The 23,630-nt window shown below is 57.3% G+C and overlaps 2 protein-coding genes and 1 non-coding gene across 3 annotated transcripts in view; 2 read left to right on the top strand and 1 right to left on the bottom strand.

The window, feature by feature from the left end:
- LOC142438140 (U6 spliceosomal RNA) lies at positions 1–107 on the bottom strand. Its single transcript, XR_012782570.1, has one exon. It is a non-coding gene; the product is annotated as a U6 spliceosomal RNA (small nuclear RNA).
- Positions 108–8,277: 8,170 nt separating this feature from the next.
- ISG15 (ISG15 ubiquitin like modifier) lies at positions 8,278–9,379 on the top strand. Its single transcript, XM_075537983.1, has 2 exons — positions 8,278–8,386; positions 8,827–9,379. Exons 1-2 carry the CDS (start codon positions 8,384–8,386, stop codon positions 9,355–9,357), a joined length of 534 nt encoding a protein of 177 aa, XP_075394098.1. The 5' UTR covers positions 8,278–8,383; the 3' UTR covers positions 9,358–9,379.
- Positions 9,380–11,710: 2,331 nt separating this feature from the next.
- Positions 11,711–23,630, top strand: part of AGRN (agrin) — a 32,723-nt gene continuing 20,803 nt past the window's right edge. The window contains exons 1-2 of the mRNA XM_075549584.1: positions 11,711–12,190; positions 14,220–14,481. Coding sequence (XP_075405699.1) covers positions 11,966–12,190; positions 14,220–14,481 — 487 coding nt within the window. The 5' untranslated portion in view covers positions 11,711–11,965. The remainder of the gene's footprint in view (positions 12,191–14,219; positions 14,482–23,630) is intronic.

A 23,630-nucleotide genomic window follows, 5' to 3' on the forward strand; every position in this document is an offset into this window, starting at 1 on the left:
AAAAATATGGAACGCTTCACGAATTTGCGTGTCATCCTTGCGCAGGGGCCATGCTAATCTTCTCTGTATCGTTCCAATTTTAGTATATGTGCCGCCGAAGCAAGCACGACATTTACTTTCTATTGAGCCCTTGGTGCCAGCTCTTTTTTTTCTTCTACCCCTCCCCCACCCTCTTAACCCCCTGATAGATTGTACATTGTTATTATTTTAATCTCTCACATGAACTGCTCTCTCCCTTCCCCCATGTTTTCTGCGTTCTTCCCCCTGTAGAGGGGTGTATGGTTATGTATCAATCATTGTGATTGGTTCCCCTTTCTCCCTTCCTCCCCCTGTTTCCTCTACCCTTCTGACATCACCATTCCCACTCCTGGATTCTGTGTGTGGTGAGCTCCCAGCACTTTCTATACCTGTGTGCATGTTCTGGTCTAGTCTGAACTGGGAAGCAGCTGAAATTTTGTTGTGTAGCCTGGGTAACAGTCTTCACGCAGGGTACTCTTATGTGGGAGTATCTGCATGTGGGCGGGCCCTCCTGGAGACAGAAGAACGGGATCTTGGTTCCTAAGACCATCGGAAATATGTGTTTTCTGATGGTCTTAAGCGACCCCTGTGAAAGAATCCTTCAGCCCCAAAGGGGTCTCGACCCACAGGTTGAGAACCGCTGCTCCAGAGCACTTCGTGACCTCTCTCTCCCCCACCCCCAGAACCTGGCTGGCAATCTCACTGGAAGCCGCCTTGCCTCCCCAGGAGGCGCCCTTCAATATCAGGGCGGGTTAGGCCTGGTGGTTCCCAATGTACAGGGGGTGGGATGATGGTCCTCAGCCTCCTGAACCCGCGCACATCCGGCCCTGCCCCACCTGACAGCCCTAATCTCAGACCCACTGAGACCTCACCCTGACCTTCCAGTGCCCTGCCTCTCCTATCACCAGTCACTTATCTGCTCAGCCTGTGTCTCCTCCCTTGCCCTCTCCACTCATTGTCCACGTGACAAAGCCATGGCTGTGCTAGATAGATCCCAACTATCTGTTTAAAAACCAGTATCCAGCCTTTCATTTGTTTTGTGTGTCCTCTGGGTGCGGGCTGAGGTAATTCCACCTGGGCTGGAGTTACTGACAGTGACATCATGCACATATTTGCCCTGGAGGCTGCCCTCCTCCTCTCTTGCCACCTCCCCCTCTGCCTGCCTCCCTATGGCTCTTTCAGACCAAAGTCCCCAAGTGAAGAGGATGCTGTCAGGGCTCTTGAGACTGGCACTCTGGAATTCAGACAGTCCAACTCCCGCCACATTCCAGGGGCCTGCAGGTTGGGTAGGGCAGGCCAGGCTAGCCTGTCCTATAGGGGAGGAGCTTTGTCAGTCAGCTGCCTGTGTCCCTGCAGGCAGGGCAGCTGTCCCTGTCCCCCTGGGGCAGTGGTTCTCAACCTTCCTAGTGCCTCCACCCTCTCATATAGTTCCTCATGTGGTGGTGACCCCAACCATAAAATTATTTTCGTTGCTATTTCATCACTGGCATGTTGCTATTGTTATGAATCGCATGTAAATATCTGATAGGCAGGATGTATTTTCATTGTTACAAATTGAACATCCATTTAACACAATTAAAGCATAGTGATTAATCACAAAACAAGATGTAATGATATCTTGTGAACTATTTATGTGTTTTCTGATGGTCTTAGGTGACCCCTGTGAAAGGGTCGTTCAACCCCCAAAGGGGTCACGACCCACAGGTTGAGAACCGCTGCCCTGGAGGAGCTTCCAGAGGGTCTTGCACATCGAGGACCCCGTTCCTCGCCCGTCCTGGACAACCTCTGCTGGCCTCCTACCTGTCCTGCTCCCAGCCCACCCGTTCCTCTGGCGGGTCAACTTACAACCAAACTCGCTGGCATGGAGAGGATGAGGGCTCATAGCAACCCTCTATGTGGGACAGGGCATAAGTGCTCGTGCGGGTTTCTGAGACGATACGCTGATGTTGTTGTTGTTAGGTGCCCCCGAATCCAGAGCGACCTTGTACACAACAGAAGGAAACACCGCCTGGTCCTGCGCCAGCCTCACCATGGTTCCGATGCCTGAGCCCGTCGAGGCCGCCATGGGGTCAAGCCATCCTTCAAGGGCCTTCCTTGTTCCGCCACCCCTCCACCTCACCAAGGATGAGGTCCTTCTCGGGGCCTCTCCTGACAAGACGTCCAAAGTGTGTAAGGCCACGTCTGGCCAGCCTTGCCTCTGAGGAGCACGCTGGCCCTATTTCCCCCCCTGCACAGATGGGTTTGTAACTCTCCGGGAGCAGAAAGCCCTGCCTGTTTCTGACTCCAGGGGCTCCTTTGGAGACACCAAAGCTGTCAGAGAATGTTGCCAAGCCCCCTCTCCTGAGAAGCCCCACCTCTGGTCCTTAGGCCAGGCCCTGGCCTGTGTGAGCTGAGCACACCCTTTCCTTCCACTCCTACAGTGTTCTTCCTGTGTCCTCTCCCCCACAGCCCGGAGGCTTCCCACATGCAGGCTCATGCCTGCCTCGGGGCCTGTGTGCAGCTGAGACCCTGCCTGACACACCCCTCCAGGATGCCAGCTCTACCTGGCTGCCTCTTGACTCAAAGGTCACTTTTTAATTTTGATGCTGAATTCACACATTTATTCATCAAAGGGACAGTGCATTTTATAGTCAGTATATATTCTAACATAATGTACATCAAAGGTGGCTCACTTTACTGGCGGAGAGCTCAGAGTGGTGCGGTGTTCTCTCTGTGTCTGCCACCCGGTAGGATTTTTATACATCGAGGTAAACAACTTTGCTTAGTCACACATTACGTTGATGGCCTTGTCTGATAGTTCTGATAAGTTCTACCCCTGGGCATCTGAAATTTCTTCTCCTTTTTAAAAAAAAAAATCATTTTAGGGGGAGGGACAAAAAGGAAAACGAACTGATTCCAGGAACCCAAGTGGAAGGCAAATTCTGAGAATGATGAGGGCAATGAATATATAAGGGTGCTTTACTCAATTGATGTATGTATGGATTGTGATAAGAGTTGTATGAGCCCCAATAAAATGATTAAATATAAGTGGAGAGCAAATGTCTTGAGAATGATTGGGGCAGGGAATGTATGGATGTGCTTTATACAATTGATGTATGTATATGCATGGATTGTGGTAAGAGTTGTTGGAGTCCCTAATAAAATGTAAAAGAAGAAAAGCGAAAAAAATGATTAGGGCAAAGACTACAGATGTGCTTTATACAATTGATGTATGTATATGTATGAACTGTGAAAAGAATTGTATCAGCCCCAATAAATTGTTAAAAAAAATGATTAAATAAAAAAAAGAATTTCTAAGAAAATAAAATACTGCATCAATGAGAAAAATAAATAAGTTTATTGGGAGATCTTACAACCCTTGGTACCAATCCTACATCAATTGTATCCATAGTTTTTTTCTAGACATTTACTTTTCATTGAGCCCTTGGGATCAGCTCCTCCTTTTTTCCCTCCCTCCTCCCCCCACCCCCCTCAAAGGGCACTTTCTAGCGTCCCCTCTCCTGCCCGCTCCGCCTCAGGACAGCCTAGGCCTCTTCCTGCTGTCTCTCTATCCAGTTCATCCCCACAACACAGGCGCAACCCAGTCCCCAGCCCAGACCGCTGTGAGGAGCTGCAGGGCCGACCACACAGGATTGGGGTGAGAGTTCAGCCCCTGATGTCTCTGATGGCAGGGGCCACTTACCCCCCATGTCCCCATGTCTCTGCCTCCCCCTCCCCTGCCCTGGGGTGGCCCAGTCCTTGGGCTTGCCCAAGCCCCGTCCACATGACCCCCACGATGGCGATGGCTCAGCTCTAGTCCTGCCCCCCTTGGATTTGAACAATAGGCCTTCGGTAGCCTGCCCTCCTCCCTGGCAAACTCCCTCCACCTGTCCCCGACCAGAGAGAGTAGGGCTTACGGTCCCTTGTTGTTCGGTTGCGCCATTGAGTCTGTTCTGACTCACAGTAACCCCGTGTTCAATAGAAAGAAACACCACCCGGTCCCCTGTCATCCTCATAAGTGACGTGTTTCCGCTCATGGTTGCAGCCACTGTGTCCCCGACCCTCTACTGAACATGAAGCCCTTCGCCAAAGACTGGCCTGTCTCACGAGCATGCACAACCTGTGGGAGACGGAGCCGAGTCTCTGAGGAGCACCTGGCTGCCTGTCTTCAGAGAAATGCCCTTGTTCTCCTGAGGTCAGAGGGGAAAGGTGTCAGAGTCTCCGGCAATCTTCCTTAGGCGTTGCCCAACAGTCACGTGCATCAGAGGAAACGGAAACTAACCGTGGCTTGACCTAGGTGCAGTTCAGTCCTTAAAGTGACACCCTTGCTCTTCAACGCTTTTAGGTTTTATTGGGGGGGGGGGCGGGGGGCACTAGTATTCCTTCTGATTTTATTTTTTAATCATTTTATTGAGGACTTTTAGAGATATAACAGTCCATAAATCAGTTGTAGCAAGTGAACTTGTACAGATGCTGCCACCATCATCTTCAAAACATTGGGTTTTTTTTTTTAAGCCCTTTCTTCAACACTTTAAAGAGCTTTTGGGCAGCAGCGGAGCCCAGTGCAGTGGGTCTTTTGATCTCGTGACTGCTGCTTCCGTGTGGATGCAAGCAAGAGGAAATCCTTCACGACTTCAACCTTGTCTCCGTGGATCATGCTGTCACCTCCTGGTCCAGTTTCAAGGACTTGGGCCTTCTTGTCACTGAGTCCCAAAACACACTGAAGAATGCATGCTTGATCTTGGCCAGCGAGGGCTTCAGGTCCTCCTCACTCTGAGGAAGCAAGGTGATGTCATCCATGCCAGCAGGTTTTTGTGAATAAGCCTTCCTCCAATCCTGAAGCCACATTCTTCTTTATAAAGCCGATTAGACGTCAGCAGTCTAGCCTGGGGTCAGCACCACTAGTGAGATGGAAGAGCCAATCCTGTCCCTCACAACCATTTAAAAATCACTCGAGCCAGACCAAAATGTTTTTACAAACAAATGAACTCACCTTTAGTTCAAAGCCACTTTCTGAAAGAGCTGGTTAGGGATACATCTCATCCAGCCCCCCCGCCCCTCCAGATGCATGCCTGCCCCCTCCCTATCCCTTGGCTCTCTAAGGAAGCACCTGGGGGTCTCACAGGCCTCACTTGCCCCTGTCAGTAGGCCTGTGGGAGTATCCTGCTGCATGGCTGTCACCTGGTGGTGTCCTTTAAGCTGTGACCCAGGCCCAAGAGTGTCAGAAGTCATCAGATGGGACTGGAAGGTGGGGATAAAGGGGAGGGGAGGGGAGGGTGACAGACAAGCTGAGTCCTGTGGAAGGGGAGGGGTTGGACTCCAGGGGAACCCAGACACTAGCCAGCAAGGCTAACAACACCAGCATGAGGTCCATCCCTGCCAGGCACTATCATGGGAAGGGGCCTCCTGGCCTCTGGTTCCGCCTGCCTCGGCCCTCTGTGTAGCTCACCCTGCTCAGACACACTCCGGCTCACAGAGGACGAAAGAGCTGCTTTGGGAATGGGCTGGAGGCTTTCTCTGGACCCTGGAGGGCGCAGGATTAGGTAGAGAGATGGGGAGACAGGAGCCCCATCTCTTGGTGTGGTACCAACCCCTCCCCTATCTTTTAGAAAGAAAGAAAGAACAATAAAGGCAGGCTCTCAGTCCCTATGTGGGAGGGACAGCATCTCAGGGTAAGATGAGGGGTGTGTGTGTGTGTGTGTGTGTGTGTGTGTGTGTGTGTGTGTGTACACAGGCCCATACACGTCTGGCAGGCGAGGCTGGCTTTCCAGAAGAAAGATGCACAGTCACTTTGTGAGGATCTCTGAGCAGGGAGACTGACCCCGGGTCCAGAGGGAACTGAGTCTTTACCCAGGGAGACCTCACTCCAGGCCTCCCCAGACTTCCCTCCTCCTCCTCTTGCCCCTACAGGTTGGCAGGTCAGCCACCTTTGTGAATATATCTCTTTAAAACCTTTGAGTTTACGTCTCCTGCCAAAAGCAGGCAGGTGATTGGTGGAGACGGGGTACAGCAGCTAACCCAAAGCAAGGCGCTAGAATCTAGGCCAGCACTAGGAAAAGAAATGAGTCTGAACACTTGGTGTGAGTCGCTCCCTGGAGGGGGAACTTGGCAGAACTTTGACTTTTGCATTTTGTTTCAATATGTGTCATGTTTCTCTTTATAATACCAGTAGCAGTGACGCAAGAGAAGCAAGATAACAACTAGAATAATAATAATATCAAGGAAAGGAAACATCCATGTTTGTTTTGGAGGGTGAATACTTTTGGTGTTCCATGAGATTTTGGAGGGGTGGGGTGGGGTGGCTGAGGGGGTGTTTCATAGAGCACTTCCCCCCCCCACGTTTGTGCTCTTAATCCAAATCATTTTCTTTTTAATCGTTTTATTGGGGGCTCATATAACTCATCACAATCCATGCATACATCCATTGTGTCAAGCACATCTGTACATTCATTGCCCTCATCATTCTCAAAACATTTGCTCTCCACTTAAGCCCTTGGCATCAGGTCCTCATCTTTCCCCCTCCCTCCCCGCTCCCCCTTTCTCATGAGCCCTTCATAATTTATACATTATTATTTTGTCATATCTTGCCCTGTCCGACGTTTCCCTTCATCCATTTTTCTGTTGTCCATCCCCCAGGGAGGAGGTCACATGTAGATCCTTGCAATCAGTTCCCTCTTGTCAACCCATTCTTCCTTTACCCTCCCAGTATCGCCACTCACACCCCTGGTCCTGAAGGGACCATCCCCCTGGATTCCCTGTGTTTCCAGTTCCTATCTGTACCAGCGTACATCCTGTGGTCTAGCCGGATTTGCAAGGTAAAAGGGAATGGATTTTTTCCATGCACTTCTTGGAGCCCCCTCTAATAACCAGGAGCCAAAGCCCTGGGTCTCCTGGCAATGCTGCGTTTAACTTTACGACACAACTCCACCCTCTTTGCCACAGTGGCTGCACCATCGGACGCTCCCACCAGCAGCGTGAGGGTCCCAGGCTCTCCAGAGCCTCAGGAACACCGATTTTTGATTTGTGTCCCCGTGTGTGTGATGTGGTGTCTCACTGTGGCTTGGCTTTCTGTTTCTCTCATGACTAATGATGCTGAGCACCTTTCTCAAGGGCTCCTTGGTCCTTTGTGCATCCTCTTTGGAGAAATACCTACTTGAATCCTTTGCCCACTTCTTTTGGAGGCTTGTTTGTGTGTTGTTGTTATTGAGTTGTAGTTCTGTCTATAAACTGGATATTAATTTCTTAACAGAGAATACAACAGTAGTCTCTTCCATTCCATATGTTGAGTTTCACTTTCCTATTGGTATCCTTGAGTTAATTTTCTTTTAAAAAAATTATTTTATTGGGGGCTTGCACAATTCTTATCACAATTCATCCATTCAGTCAAGCACATATGTACATTTGTTGCCATCATCATTCTCAAAGAGTTAATTTTCTTACGTTGCATCCGGAAAGCGCCCAGAGCAGATTGACTTTCTGTTCCCCAAGTCACACCCATCTTGCTGCCATTCCTCGATGACGTATCACCACTGAGCTCACTTTCTGTTTCCCCAGCTCCTCTTTCCTTCCTAAACCCTCTGAGCTTTGCCCTTGGGTCATGCTGCCTGAGTGAATTTTGGGGGTGTGGAGAATAAGAGCCACATCTCTCCATTCAGGAGGAATGTAAACACACATTGTGCTCAGTGGTTCTCAATCTGCCTAATTCTGTGACCCTTTCAGACAGTTCCTCATGTGGTGACCCCCCCAACCAGAACATTGTTTTCATTGCTACTTCATAACTGTCATTTTGGTACTGTTAGGAATCAATCAGGCCACCCCTGTGAAAGGGTTGTTCAACCCTCAAAGGGGTCGTGACCCACAGGTTGAGAACTGCTGTCCTAGATCAATGGAGGTGACTGTCCTTTCTGAGTTAACCATGGCCATGCTAGCGATGGAAGACATTTGTAAATCAGTAAACTGAAAACAAGATTTTCCAGTCATTTATCAGCTCACCCTGGTGACACTTATGCACCTGTTAAGGACTAGGCATCTAGGGGGTTTCTGAAGGCCCATCGTGGGAATGAGGGTGAAGGCAGGAGGGCGCATGAATTGGGTCCCAGAAGATGCAGCTGAGCGCCGGCCCCGCCCCCCTGTTTCCTGGGGTTAGTTTTGTTTCAGTCGCTTACTCTGCGGCCAGGCTTGGGAAAAGGAAATTGAAACTGAAAGCATTTGATGGGTCTCAGGCTAGCTCCTCTCAGAGATGCCACCCCCGCCCGGGTCACGTGTGCTGTCTGGAGCTAATAAGAAGCAAGGGCTGCAGGGAGGGGTGTGTGTAAGAGGAGGTGAGCGCCAGGAGCAAGCACACTCATCTGTGATTGCTAAGTACTCAGCACTGGAACCCACAGCCATGGTGAGTCCGGTTTGGAGATGGGAGGCAGGTGGGCTTGGTACCTGCTGTTCTTCTGACCCCTTCCCACTCGGGGGCCCCTCCTGAGGGTGGGCCCCTGCTGGCTCCAATATGCTCCAAGGCATTCAGAGCTCAGCTTCCCCCCTTCCAGGAATGAGCCAGGATTTGGATCTCACCCAGATGGCAATCCCGAATCCTCCTTGGGGGCGCCACACAAAGTGTGGCATCTTAGCAAGGAAGGGGCTAGGATGGCAGGGCCGCTGGCCCACTTTCTCTCAATACCTCTCTTTCAGGGTCCTCTGCAGGCTGGGTAGGGAGGAGGGACAGGAAGGGCAGGCTTTCTGGCTCCCCAGAGTTTGCCCTTGGCCAGCCCTAGGTTCCTGGGTGGGGAGGGGGAAGCCCAGGCGTGATGCCCAGTCCCTGAGTCCCTTGATCATATGCAGGGTTGGTCCCTGACGGTGAGGATGCTGACCGGGCAGGAGGTCTCGGTGTCCCTGACGGAATCCATGCTGTTGTCGGACCTGAAGAAGCAGGTCTCCAAGATGATGGGTGTGCCTGCCTTCCAGCAGCGGCTGGGCCACCCGGAAGGCAAGGTGCTGCAGGATGGGGTCCCCCTTGTGAAGCAGGGTCTGGGCCCGGGCAGCGTGGTCCTGCTGATAGTAGAGGACTGCAAACCCATGAGCATCCTGGTGCACAATAACCAGGGTCGGGTCAAGTCCTACAACATCCACCTGACTGACACCGTGGCCCAGCTGATGCAGCAAATCAGCAAGCAGGAGCATGTGCAAACAGACCACTTCTACCTGTCCTTCGAGGGAAAGCCCATGGATAACTGGGAGCGGCTGGGGGACTACGGCCTCACCCCCGAGTGCACAGTGTTCATGAATCTGCGGCTTCGGGGTGGCAGGGACAGGTCCTCAAGAGCACCTGGAGAGGGGTCTCCACTCAGATCTGTGAGCATCCAGCAGCAGTAATAAACACGGATGTGAAGAAACAGTTGGCTTCCTGCTCTGCCTTTGACGGTCTCTCTGACCTGCCCTCCTTCTCACCACTGCTCCGCTGATGGGGTCGCGTCGGAGACCCAGGGTAGCTGGGGATGACCAGGCGCCTCATGACAGTGGCCAACGGGGCACCAGGGTAAAGGACAAGTGTTTTACACTCAGAGGTGGGCGGGCTCAAAAGTCAGTGAAGTAACTGAAGACCATCCTACACCATTTGAGAAAATACCTTCTAAAGTGGCCACAAACCCACAGCCATCGAGGCAATTTAGATGCTTAGGGTTTCTGAAGGTGTATGTCCTTCCAGGGGCGGGCAGCCTCGTCTTCTTCCTGTGGAGTGGCAGGTGGTTTTGAACCTCAGCCTTTGTGATTAGCAATCCAACGCTTACCTGACAGCACCACCAGGGCTTAAAGAGGCCAAAAGAGGTACATTTATTGGAGTGCATGCAGGTGAGTAAGCTCCTGCCCACCTGGCGGCTGTGAAGGAGGCAGGTCCACACTAAGTGACCTGGAGGTGTCCTGACACTCCAGAACCAACTAGCCAGGTCTGGGGAAGTGTCTGGGCTTGATCAGGGCTGAGCTGCCCAACAGAGCCAGGATCCACCCCTCAAGGCTGCTTCAGAATCATCCAGAAGAGTGTGTGCGTGTGTGTGTGTGTGTGTGTGTGTGTGTGTGTGTGTGTGTGGTGGGGGGGGAGGCAGCTAGTGGGGTGGAGGGAGCATGGCCAACAGTGTGGGGAGTCAAGCAGATTCGCTTGTCCCAGCCTGGGGGGCATTAGAATGGGGAGAGTTTCCACGATCCAGGGGGACAAGCTTATCCTAAATAAAAGTACTGGATTAGGGCGCTTCCACAGTCCAAGAGGATGACCCTGTCCAGACTGTGACTCAGAGATAGCTGGTAGCCGAGATAATCAGTGTGAACACATTGGCTGCTCTGTGGGAGAAAGATGTGGTACCCTGCTTTGGTAAAGATGGGTACGTTGGGAACCCTTTTACTCAGACCTATGCGGTCTCTAGAAGTCCAAATCAACTTGATGACAATGAGTTTTGGGGGAACGGGTGGGTTTCTGTGGTCAAGGGGGATGAGCTTGTATAAAATTCAGGGGTCACTGCAATGAGGAGCTCCAACAGTCCTGGGGGAATAAGTTCTTCCTTGATTTGTGGGCCCTGGAAGGGGAAGCTCCCATGGTCTGGAGAGATGCACTTGTCCCAGATGCAGGTACACTTAGTACACTCCTTACCGGATGCTTGTTCTGCCTTCTCCTCCTGTACCAATGTCCCAGAGTCTCTGTGAACCAGCCCAGCCTTGGGCTCTGGTAAACTGTGCAAGAACTGAGGGAGTACAGGGGGATGCCCCCTCGCTGAGCCACAGTCCATGGCCACGAGAAGCCCTCAGCCCCTCAAACCCCAGGGCGTTAGACTAGACTATGATACCCCTGTCTGGTCTGGTTGTGCCATGCACCTAACTGTAGGTATATGGATACATGCAGGGTGGGGTGGGGGCTCTCCTGGTTGGAGCCTTGGCTCCTGTACTGGTGGAATGGCTGATCCCAGTGTGAGCACAGTTCCTGGACACCATCCACCTTTCCCGAGCCTCTCACCAGGGCTGGAGCTGGGATGGTTTCCCTGGGGGAATCCCTTCGGTCCAACTCACCTTTCTGAGTCTGAGCTCTGTGGCTGGCTCAGTTGAGGGGTGCACTGGGGTCTCTTCTCCTCCCCTTTCTATATTCAGCTAGGCCATTCCCTACCTTGGACTCTCAGGCCTCAGTTTACGTCCAGGCAAAGCCTGAGAGGGGGGCTGGTCAGGGGGCGTGGCCGGCCGGCCGGGCGGGCCCAGAGCTTGCCGCCGCAGGACAGCTGGAGGCGCCCTCGGCTCTGCAGTGAGCGCGCCGGGCGGGGAAGTAGGCGGGCTGCGCCGCGTCCTGACCAATCACCGCAGCCCCCGCCCGCATCAGCCTCCACCAGCCGGGGGGCGCGGCCTGCTGGGGCCGCCCCTCTACCTTGACGGGCCCGGAGGGGGGCGGGGGCAAAGACACCCCAGGTCTTGTCCAAACCTCCTTCTCTTACGAGGCGGCCCAGGGTAACCTGGCTGGATGCTACCGCGGGTCGGGGGACACACGGGGCGCGGGTCTGGCAACGGTCCACCCACCGCGGCCGCTCCCAGCCCCGGCGCCGCCTCGAGCCCCTTGTAAGTCCCGTCACGTCGCCTCCCGATTAGGCTTTAACCCGAGTCCAGCCGCATTTACTGGGGGCGGGGGACTGGGCGCGCGCGGGGGAGGGGCGGCCGCTAGCAGCGCCGCAGCCCAGTGAGCCCCGGCCCCCGCCCGGCGCCGCGGTCCGGGCGCTTTGTTCGCGGCCGGCGCGGGTCGGAGGGCGTGGGGCGGTCCGGGGGGCAGTCCGGTGGGGGAGGCGGTGCTTCCCGGGGCCCAGCCCCGCCTCCGCCGTCCGCGCGCCGCCAGTGCTCCCGCCGCCGCCTCCCGGAGCTCTCTGCGCCCAGTCCGATCCAGTCGGGTCCGCGGCGCGGTCCGGCCCCGCGCTCCACAGCCGCCCTCCGCTGTCCTCGGCGCCTGCTCCGGGCCCGCACCATGGCGAGCCTGCGGCCGTGCGGCTCGGGCCCCTCCACTCCTGGCCCGGTTCCGCTGCGGCCACTGCTGCTACTCCTGGTGGCCGCCAGCGTCCTGCCCCGCGCCGGCGGGACCTGCCCGGAGCGGGCGCTGGAACGGCGGGAGGAGGAGGCGAACGTGGTGCTCACCGGCACTGTGGAGGAGATCCTCAACGTGGACCCGACGCGACATACGTATTCCTGCAAGGTGGGCTTCCGACCCCTGCGGACCCCCAACCCCCCTGGAAGCTCGGGCCTCCAGTGGACGCCCCCTCCCCATCCCCCTCGAAGCTCCGGCCTGGGCTTCCTCTCGCTCTCTGCCCCCCTTGTCTCAAGCCCTCCCCTTCGGTGCCGGCCGCCCCGCTGGGACCCCCGCCCCCAGGTCGTGGGAACGCGCGCCCCGACGCTCCGCAGCCTCCGCTCCCCGCTCCCTTGGCGACCGCCAAGCCCCCGGGTGGGGCGCTGGTCCCGGAAAACTCTCCGAGCGATCGCAGGAGGGAAAGTTCCAGCAGTGTGCTGCTGCGGTCCCTCCTCCGAGGTGCCCAGGTCCTAGGGAACCAGCCATGCTCGCCCCGCCACCTCCACTCCAAGTCCACCCTCTTATCAGAAACAATTGCACTCCCCCCCACCCTCAGACTCATGGCTGCCGCACCCCCTCCCCACCAGCCGAAGACCGGGAATAGGGATGAGGGGAGGGGAGGAGAGGAGGGATCCGACTGGGTAGGGTTGGGAGCTGGGCCTCTGGGCAGCGCTGTCACCTCCCTTAGAGGCCTCTGCCAGCTGGGAGAGGGGATGGTCCAGAACCTGGGTACTGCAGTGATTGGGTGTGGGTCAGGAACCGGAGTGAGGGCGACCGTGTGGGGTGAGTAGGGGGTCATGGGTAGGCCAGGCACAGTGATGGGGAGGGGGGGTGCCCTGCTTCTCCCTCCATTGGATCTGGGGTTCCTGCGTCTCTTATGGTGGTTTTTTTTCTTCCACAAATGGTGCCAGTGGTGGGCTCTGGGCACCCAAGTCCCACTTGCTCTCCTCCAGCCCAGAAACCACCTCCAAGGACCAGGTCAGAAATGAGATCACCCCTCCTGCATGCAGATGGGGAGGGTGGCCAAGAGGCTCTCAGACGCAGCCCAGGCCTGGCTACAGCTGGGTTCCCTGCCGGCCCCCTCCCCTTCGCGACCTGCAGGGCAGTCTGCCAAGTCCCTGCAGGATTTTCCCGACTTCCTCCCTGCAGCTCCTGGGTGTGGCTGGGGCTGGGGTTGAGTGGGGGGGAGGCCAGACGATGAAAGCCACTCAGCCCCTCCCTGCCCTCCGCTATCCAAAGGCCTTTCAGAAAGCTCCTTGTGTCTGTCTCCAGGGGGTTTGGTGGTGGTGTGTGTCTGGGGTTGGGGTGGGGTAGGGGAACAAGGAACCTGGCTCCACCTGGGTTGCAGATGCTGGAGCTTGGCAGGTGGACTGGCCTTCCCTTGGCTCTCACTCCTCATTGACAAAGCCCCATCCATGGGGTACAGGCTCGCACCCCTCCAGTCACCCCCTCCTTTTGAAGGAGGGGCATTCTTCCCTGGGCTCCTCTCACTGGCAGGGGAGTGCCTGCTTGCAGTGTGCACACCCCCAGGCCGGGGCTGGCAAGACTCAGTGGGCGGCCATTTGTCAAAGCAGGTGCCCTCGGGCCTGAGGACGGGAGGGTGGGGCGGCCCTGCGAAGCTGCCTGAACTTGACTGCTGTTCTGGGAGCCGTGACTACACAAGCTGGGCCAGCCCAGAGGGAAGAGGGGGCTTCCACCTCCTGAGGGGATGTGGGCATAGCCCACCCATGGGGCTGGCCCTGAGCTCCCAGCCCTGGGCCTGCCCCTGGAGCCCCTAAGTGGTAGGTGGGCCAATGGGGAGAGGGTTTGGAAAGCAGATGATCTGGGCCCTTGAGCAGAACGAGCCCCCTTTCCAAGTCCCTCCCAAGCCGAGCCGAGGATGTCCCCAGGGCTCTGAGGTGGCTGGGTCAGTGAGACTGGAAGGGCGGGCGCTGTCTCCTGCAGAGGATGTGTGTTCCGAGGCAGTTGTCCCAGAGTGTACCTCTGGCATCCTTGAGGTTTTGGGAGGTTCTCCTACCCCAAGACCTCCTAGGGATTTCCCAGGACTCGAAGGAACAGTACAGTACAATTTGATCTGAACAAACAGTACACGAAGTGGGGAAACTGCTGCCTTAGACTTCCGAGGGCCACCAGCTGACATCACCCCCTTCTCACCCAGGTCCGAGTCTGGCGGTACCTGAAGGGCAAAGATGTCGTGACTCAGGAGAGCCTGTTGGATGGCGGCAACAAGGTGGTGATTGGTGGCTTTGGAGATCCTCTCATCTGTGACAACCAGGTGTCCACTGGGGACACCAGGATCTTCTTTGTGAACCCCGCGCCTCCATACCTGTGGCCAGCCCACAAGAACGAGCTGATGCTCAACTCCAGCCTGATGCGGATTACTCTGAGGAACCTGGAGGAGGTGGAGCACTGCGTGGAAGGTTCGAGGGCGCTGGTGGTGGGGATCGGGGGCCAGATGGTGGCTGATGGGTGGCTGCCTATGGGCAGAGGCTGGCAGCTGTTCCCAGGTGCTTGAGAGAGCCAGGGCCCCCTCATGCCCCAGGGCAGAGGGAAAGCGCCGCCTTCAGCTGCAGCACACATCTGCGTCAGCCTTGCTCCCTGCTTCCAGCTGTGCCTGACCATCATTGTCAGCGGCCTGAAGCCCTGACGTTAGCACCTTCATCCTGCCCTACTTCATCTTGGGACGGGAAGAATCCCAGCCCTGGAAAGGGACAAGCTGCCGCTGTGTCCCCTCCCCCTGCTCGCTTATCCCCCTTTTGAGGGGCCCTTTCCCAGAGGAGGGGGGACCAGGTGAATGAGCACCAGCTGTTGATATTCCTGCAGAATCCTGGACATCTGTCTATATTGGGCCCAGATGTCTTGCAAACCCTGCTGGGGGTAGAGGGGACTGCCCAGGGTTGAATTTGAGGGGGCTCATTTCTGGGCAGGGGCAGCTCAGTGGGGTCGGGGTGGGTTTGGGATCCTAATGGAGATGAAAAGCCTTCTCTTGTGCTTCGTCTCCACTTGTGTGTTGTGAACGGCCCCAGGGTGGATGTCTCTCCCCTGCTCAGCCTCTGGGAAGTGGGACTCACGTGACAGACCCCTCTCACCCCAGGACAGTCCCAGTTGGGGGCTGAGATCCTTGGCTGGGAAAGAAGAGGTGGGGGGAGTCGGAACTGCTCATCGCCCCTACATCCTGCCTGTTCCCTGTCTGCTTGGGAAAGGATATACCCAGGCCGAGGGGGTGGGTCCCCAGAGGAAACTTCCTCCTGGGCTGGTGGGAAGGGTCTGGGACTTCCTGTCCCTGGGAAGGCAGCCCCCACTCCCTTAACCTTTCAGCCAGGCCAAAGTCATGTCATCTCTCTGACTTCCTGCTTTGACTGCTTAAGGGGTCTCTGTGGGTGCTGGTGGACTCCTGTGTTCTTTGGCTTCTGGCCCATGCTCAAGGGAGGGACTGCCCAAGGGGAGGAGCCGTTCTAGAACAGACCCCACGGTGTCTCTGGCAGCCTGTGGTGGGCTGCCTCCCAGGGCCCAGGCTGAGCAGGGTTCCCTGAGGCAGCACCGCATCATCGGCAGGAGACAGCCTAGAAACCGGCCCTGGCTGCCCTGGAAGCTTGTGGACTTGGCGAGTGCTGGGCTGATGGAGCAGGGGCCTTCGGGGGAGAGGAGGTGGCAGTGAGGGGGCAGCAGATGGGGTCAGACAGCCTTCACTGGGGATGCTTACGTTTCTTTTGGGGGAGGGGGACATGCAGAGGGGACAAGGTCTTCCTTGCTGGCCAGTGGTCAGAGAAGGGGCAAGAGGGGAAGGCTAAGTGCACACAACTCCTTAGCTAACCATCCGTCTGGATCAAATAATTATTTCTCTGTGTTGCTGGGTGGGTCTGGCCTGGTGGGGTCTGTGACTCCATAACTAAGGACACGCCACGGGGTCAGAGGGCACGTGGCAGAACACACAGGCATCTGCCAAGCTGGCCCAGCCCACACCAAGCCCTGGTTTTGTGTCTCAAAGACCCAGGCTGGGCAGAGGGACAGCTGGCAAGGAGCAAACCCTAGTCCCAGCCCAAAGCCCCCGGTGGGCCCAGGCTGCCCAGGCACAGGAACCCTGGGCTGAATGTGGATGGGTCTCTGGTGAACTCAGGGGTGGGTTTTTGTGAGTCAGCCCCAGAAGAGGCGGGCCCACTGGGGCCCTTGGAAGCCTGGCCCTGGGACTGTCCCTCTCCTTGGAAGAACAGGTAGGCTAGGTATAGAGGTGAGTCATGGAGTTAGGACCAGACCTGGGGAAGGAACAATTGCTTCGTGCTCAGCCCACCCTCTCTCTGTTGGCGATAGGGACCTCCGACCCCACCCTAGGTATTAGGGCTGGGCTAGCCTAGAGCCTAGGGTGTCTCTGAGTGAAGGGGACAGGTAGGACCAGGCCTGGCCAAGCTGACATCTCCGCTGGCTCACTCCTACCTTATTTTGTCCCCAGAGGCCACATGCTACTTTGTGAGCAGATTGCAGGGTGAAGTCTGTAGCCAGTGCCTCAGTCCGGACCTATAGTTAACCCTGAGACCATTGTTTCCTGCTGAATTCTTTTCTCTAAAGAGTTTCAGAAGGAGGCCCCCAACATGGGATGGGGACCACAGCCTCCTAGAGCACCTACTTCCTCCCCACTCTGAGCCCGGTGGGCCCCCCACACTCCCAAAACCAGTCAAAAAGCTAGGGGAAAGCTGGGTGGGCACTACACCCTGCCGAGATTAACCACCTAACTCAATGGCACCTCCCTCCAGTGCTCAGATGCCTCCCCCCTACACTCAGGACCCCTCCCTTCTCTCCACCCACATCGCCACCCCACCTTGCCTTTCCTCCAGGGTTCTGGCTGCAGAATGGTCACCAGGTGCCCCACTAAGGTTCTCCCCTGCCTCCCGTGCCTTGCTGCTGTCACCTGGATCCTTCTCCCAAGGGCTCCACATCCCACTTCTGACTCCCTAGAGACCCACTTCCCCCTTCCTCAGTTTCTCCCAGACCTGCAGGCTTTCTTCCCTGTCCTGTGAGGCCCCTCCCCCTGCTCCCCAGTCTGATCCTCCTCCCCCACCCTGCCTGGGGAACCACATTCCTGACATAGCTGAGACAGGTATGTGCCCCTCCCTCTGCTGCCACCTTTGGGCCAGGCGGGGGAGGCCCCTGCTCTGAAGAGGACCCCCCCCTTTCCTGCTCTGGGGGGAGGTGGCCTGGCCTCTTCCCTGTGGCCATCCCAAGCACCCTCTTGCCGCACCCACCCTGTCTGGGTCTGGGCCCTGCCCACGTGACATGTCCTTATGAAGGTGCTTCCTTGGTGAGGCTCCCCTGGACCCCCCTGGAAGGATTCAGAAGCACAGCCCTCCCTCTCCATGAGGGGCCGGCAGAGAGAAAGCAAGTGTTGTCTGCCTTCTACCAGGGCTTGGCTCAGGGACAGGGCAGGGGGCCAGGCTCCGAGTGAGGCTGGCCCTGGCCCAGCCTGATCCTGCCCAGCCATGGAGTTGGGGTCCTGACTGCCAGCCTCAGCCCAGAGGGCCCTCCCTTCCTCCTTGCTGGAAGGGGAGGTATGCCTTTAGCCCCAGGAACAGCAGGAGCTTTGGGGGAGCAGGGCGTTCAGGAGGGCAGGCTGGGCTCAGCTCTAGAGCAATCACGTCTCGACTTCTGAGCAGGCGCGGTGGGCTGTGGGCAGGTGTGGGTGGCTGCTGTCCCAGATGGGTGCCAGGGAGGATGTGGGCTAGGGAGAGGGGACCCTGCTGGAGGGCACCTCTGCCTTCCCTGCCTGCCTTCTTCCCTGCTGTGGGGTAGCTACTTCCCCTGGTTCTGAGTTTCTTCCTGGCCCCTTCTTGACTCATGCCTTAGCCCCGCCCTCCAGACCCCACCCCAGCCTTCTTGCCCTCCCTCCCTCAGGCCCCCCGGACCCCAGAGGAGACAGGTCTGGGCTGGAGGCTGGCTTGCCCGGAATCTCCCTTCTGAGTTCGGGGGAGGGGTCTGCCCAGGTGGGGAGGCCCTGCGGCCTTCTCCCCACCTGGGGGTTCCTGGGAGGAAGTGGGACTGGGCGCTCCCGGGGCACAGGAATGGACTTGTTGGTCTTTTAGCTCAGAGCCTGAATCGGAGGTGCCGGGCGGGCCCTGTCCATGCCCCCTCCCACCCTCGCGCTGTGTGAAACCACAGGGGTGCAGTGGTGACCAGGGTGGGGACCCTGCTTCCCCGGGTGACCTCCCTTTTAGGCAGGGTGGGGCTGAGCTGGTGGTGAAAATAGCACTTGGCATTTTCCAGACCCCCCCCTCCGCCCACGCCTGTGCCGGAGAGCAAATTGAAAGGGCACTCCCCCCCTCCCCTCCTGTCTACACTGGCTGCCCCCCCTCAGTCTATACTGTGGGTGGTGGACCGCCTGTGCCCCCTTCCCCCCACTTCCAGTGGGATGGGTGTGGCTTTGAGAGGTAACTGGGGTCATTTGACTGGCCCTGCTGCTTTGAGGCCTGGCTGCTTCCCTCCCTCCCTTCCTGAAGGATTAGCTCCTGTCCCAACCCCCCAATCCCCCCCCCTCAATCAAAGCCCAGCAGGAGGGTACAAACCAGCAACAAAGCAGGTGGGCCCTGGGCCTCCACCTGGGGGGCTTGGCCAGCTGCTCCCGCTGGCCCTCCCACTCCTACCCCGGGGTTCTGAAAACTGGTGGGTGAGGGGCACGCAGAGACCATCACTAGGCCTAGGAAGGAATGGGGATGAAGGTGCTTCCGGCCAGGGACCACCAGGTCAGGTGCTGCCCAACTCAGGGAGGGGGCTCTTTCCTGGCTAGCCTAGGCAGGATTGGCTGAGGGGCTGGGGGCGAGCCGCCACGGGGAGGGGGGGGGGCGGGCAGCTCCTCCCAGGGCCTACCCTGGGCACAGACCCTGAGAACTTCCTCTGGAGAAGGCCCCCTGCCAAGGGCTGCTTACAGCTGGGACCTGGGAAGGGGGAAACCGGGCCCCTCCCACCTCCCCCCAGCCCTCAGCTCCACCCCACCCCCCACAGAGTGGAGGCGTGAGAGAGACAGGAGCCCTGTCCTCACTGGCAGCGGCTGCTTCCAGCTGTGCATGTTTGAGTGCTGCTCACGTGTGTTATCTGTGCATGTGGCTATGTCCGTCTGCGCTTGTGCGCATGTGCGCCTGTGCCTACACTGTGTGCATGTGTGTGTCTGCACTAGGCATGTGTGCATGTGCCTGCACTGTGTGTGCATGTTTGTGCGCTGCCTACACTGTGTCAGCATGTATATGTGTGTGTCTGCACATGTGTCTGTACTTTGCATGCATGTATGTGTGTGTCTGTGTCTGCAGTATGTATGCGTGTGTGTGTGTGTGTCTGCACAAGGATCCTGTTGCCCTGGGATGGAATCCCTCCATCCTTGCATAGTTCTGGTTGTGGCCCAGACTTGGGAAGGATCCAAGCCCTGGCTGGCTTTTACTTCCTGGCCCAAGGAGAGTGGTGACAGGTACTTGACCTGGGGGGGGAGGGCAGTGTTGGAGGGGGCGTTTCACTGTTGACTCCAAGCGCTGACTCTGTCCCATGGTGCCCCCTTGTTGAGGTGTCCCTGTGACTCCGCTGTGTGCCTCATGGTTCAGGTGTGCCCATGGGTCTGGCAGTGCCCAGGGGCCTGCTGTGCCCTGTGTTGAGGTTGGATGTGACCCTCTGCCGGTGCCACCTCTGGGAGCTACAGCATTAGTTTGAGTGTTCAATGGTAATCTCAGCTGTCAGGTACAGTGACAACAGTGTGTGTCCCGTGGGGCTGTGGGGGGCCAGGAGAGAGTCCTGGGCAGGACCCACTCCAGCCCCTCATGTATCCGATGGGCCCTAAGCTGGCAAGGCCCCTTCTAAAGGGAACAGGACAGCTCAGAGTCAGGCCATGCAGGAGAGCAGGTCTGACCATGGCGGTCTGGTCTCTTCCTCCAGCCTCCACACTGGCAGAATCAGGGTAGGCTCCAGGGTCACTTGTCCTTATGCCCACATGACACTTAGGCTGAGTCACGGTGGGGTGCAGGTGTGCACCCAACTGCTCTCCTGGGGGCTATGAGTCTTGGGGCTCCTTGTTGCCTGACACCCCACCCCCACCCCCATCCACATGTCCAGACCCCAGGGCTTTGAGAGGCTGGCACCTTAGCAAGGTCTGCTGAGGGCCAGGGCAGGTTGTGTGTGGGGGGGTAGGGTTTATCAAGCGGTCCGGTGAATGCTGGACTTTAAAGGTGGAGAGGGGCAAGGTGCAGGAAAGTGCCTGGGAGCTTGACTAAGGGTGGGTGCTGCTGGGAACCAGGCTTCTGCTCATGTCCCTGTTCTGGGACCACCCCCTGGCTTCCCCTTAGAAATGGGGACTTTGATCCCATCAGCTCCTCAGGGGTCCTTGGGCTGCCTTCCTACCTGGCTCCTATTGCTACTGTCATTGCTGTACTCTGCTGCTCTTTCTGGTGTGTTTTCCCTGGGTCTCTGTGAACCCCAGTGACTCCAGCTTGACCCATGTGACCTCAGCAGGGCCACCAGATCTAAGGCACCAGGCACTGGGACACACCCCTGTGTCTTGAGGGGACTTCTCTTTTCCTCTGGCTCTTAGTGGCTGGCCAGGCCAGATGGGGTCCTCTGTCCTACCAGCTGTGCCACCCCATGCCCTTTGTCTACTTATCACCTGCCCCATCTCCCTACCCCAGCTCTCCCCTACTCCGAATGGTCAGCCTTCAGTGCCCTCTCGTTAAGCTTACGTCCATGCTGTCACGTCTGTGCAGACTCATACTGACTTACAGGACAGGGCAGAATTGCCCCTGTGGGTTTACGAGACTGTATCTCTTTACTGGAGTAGAGAGCCTCGTCTCTCTCCTGCAGAGCAGCTGGTGGTTTGAAACTGCTGTCCTTGTGGATCCCAGCCCAGTGTGTAACCATGATGGCACTAGGGCCCCATTGCTCTTTCTGCTCCCTGCATAGATGAGCCTGGAGGGTCTCTGGGCCACCGCGGCCTATGAGCTTTGTCTGAAGCTGCCAGAATGTAACTCGAACATAACCTCCCCCAGGGTCCAGTGCTTTGGGGACACAGGACACCTCCAGCACTTACACTCACTGGGTCTCTGCTGGTGGGTGGTGGTGGGGACCTTGGCTGGGAGGCTTCATCTAGGCTGGGCCAGCACCTACAGTGGCTGTCCAGACAGCCCAGCTAAGCCCCTTCCCCCACCCAGTTTCATCCCAAGACCCTGAAGAGCAAGCAGTTTTTGCCATCAGAACTGGACTTCAAACCTAGGTGGGGCCCCTGGGCCGAGGAATAGGGGGTGGGCAAGGGAAATCTCACACAGCCCACAGAGTCCGCTGGCCACCTTTCCAGCCTCACCTAAGGCCCGTGGGCCATCATGGGGCCTCGCAGGAAGGCAGAGGCCCACAGGCCAGCCTTCCACTGGCAGCTGGCTGGGCCCAGCAGGGCTTCTCTGCCTTGAAACGCCTATTGTCCATGGAGGGGGAGGGGACACCACAGCCTGAGACCGGACACCAGGAGGCCCCAGACTAGGGGAGCTGCTCAGCTGGCCCCTCCTCTCCCCCTGCCCTCATCCAGGGAGCTAGACACCTGTGACTTCAGGCAGCCTTTCCCCAGTGGGGAAGGCAGGGGGGTGGGGTTTCTGGCAGGGAGCAGCTGAACCCCAGGCTCTGGCAGACCTGAGACCAGCTGGGGTGGTGTGGGAGGGAGTGTTGGGAAGACAGTGGCCAAAGAAAGACCTTAAATTGGGGGGCAGCTCCCCGATGGGCCTCCCTCCTGCTGGGTACTGCCAAAAACCCAGCTCTCTCAGCAGCCCCACCTCATCCAATCCGGAGGGGAGAGGGAGGAGGCACATCTGCATGAGAAAGGGACCCTTAGTCGCCTGGGGACTTTGCTCTGGTGGCCCCCATCCCCCACTGCCTTCTAAGGCCTAGAGAAGTACCTGGTGGTGGTAGAGGCACTGTGTGGGGGGGTGGAGGTGGAGAGGGAGGACACATGCTGTGTGTGTGTACACATAGGGGACCAGCATGCACTGTGTGTGTGTGTGTGTGTGTGTGTGTGTGTGTGAGAAAGATCTTAGATCCTGGATGTGCACGTATGCATGCTGGGGGCTGGGGGTGAGCGCACAACACTCTGGGGGTGGAGGGGGGACAAGGAACATGGTTTGTGATGGTGAACCTCATGTGTGCACTAAGTGTACACCGGGGGCAAACACCAGCATGGGCGTGGGAAGCCTGGGGCAAGCCTCCGTGTGGCCCTCCACTGTGCCTGCAGGTGGGCAAACCCCGGTGAGCAGGTGGGCATACACACCTGTCTGCTTAGAAGGTGTTGGAAGTACCTTGCAGTGCGTGTGAGCCCAGGGACCAGGCTGCTCCTGGTTTAGAGCATCCTCTGATCAGCTGGGGGTCAGAGCCTGCGTGGGCTGCTCTGGGCTGAAAGATTTTGGGTCTGGAGATCCCAAAATAGCTCCAGTAGTCGGAACTCCCCTCCCCCAAAGGGCCTGAGACCTCAATGGCCCTTTGTCTGCTTGAAGGTCCCCGCCCCTATTGGGGGCTAAGCATTGACTGGGGCTAGGCGGGGCCAGGCTGCTACCACTGCCCCTCCGTGGTCTCACCCTGGCCTGCATGACCCCACCACAGTGATGCCCACAGCTGGCCGGGCTTCCTATCCATGGCCTGTGGACACCCACCCCACCCCACCAATACCCCAGTTCATAGTCAGCCCTTAAAGTACCTGGGCCAGCAGATTGCTCCCAAACACCCGTTTATGTTTCCTCCCTGGCAAGGCCACTCCACTGTCTGTAGCAGCAGCAGCAGAGGGTCTAGCCTGTGTGTATGGGGGAGGGGAGAAGGGGAGTATCACAGCACACCGATGGGGGTGTCAGCTACTACAGAGGGGCCACCTGCAGGGTCAGGCTCTGAAGTCTGGGGGTTGGGGGCTGCAGGAAGCCTGGGGCATTGTTTGGGTTTGGAGCCAGGAAACCCCCACAAGGCTGCTCCCCTCCCCTGTCCTCCCTTTCCCCAGTGGCCAGTGGTGGTGCCTGATGGCCTGACCTGCTGACTGTGGCACCTGCAGGCTTCCCCAGGAAGGGAGGGTGAGACCATCTAGGGGCTGTGCAGGGGTGCTGTGGGGGCTGGCAGAAGGAGGGTGATTCCTGTTTGGCCTGGAAAGGTGGGCAGAGACGACCTGGCCTGTGGGGAGTCTCAGGGGGGTGGGTGTGGTTGGCATCCCTTTCTCAAGATGGAATTAGTGGAAGGCCTGAGGGTGGCCTGTCAGTAGCCCTTTGGCTGGAAGGAGGACTTGCTGGCCTCATGCCAACTAACCCTTCCGCAGGGGTCTGAGTATGTGCATGTGTGAATGCGTGTGTCTGCATGCGTGCCAGGCTGTATGAATGTCTGAGTGAGGATGCAAGTGTGAGTGAGTGTGTCATATGAGTTTACGTGTAGATGGGCACATACGGTAAGCAGAGCATGTAAGCTTGACCATATGAATGCAAGAGTACACGTGGGAATGTAAGAGTGAGCATGTGGAAGGGGGCAGCTGGGGCACGGATGGATCAGTCATCCAACGAAGGGAGTCCAGAGGTGCTGGGATAGAAGGTCCTGGAATGAG

This window comes from Tenrec ecaudatus, chromosome 1, assembly GCF_050624435.1.
Source record: "Tenrec ecaudatus isolate mTenEca1 chromosome 1, mTenEca1.hap1, whole genome shotgun sequence".
In the NCBI taxonomy this organism is placed as follows: Eukaryota; Metazoa; Chordata; class Mammalia; order Afrosoricida; family Tenrecidae; genus Tenrec; species Tenrec ecaudatus.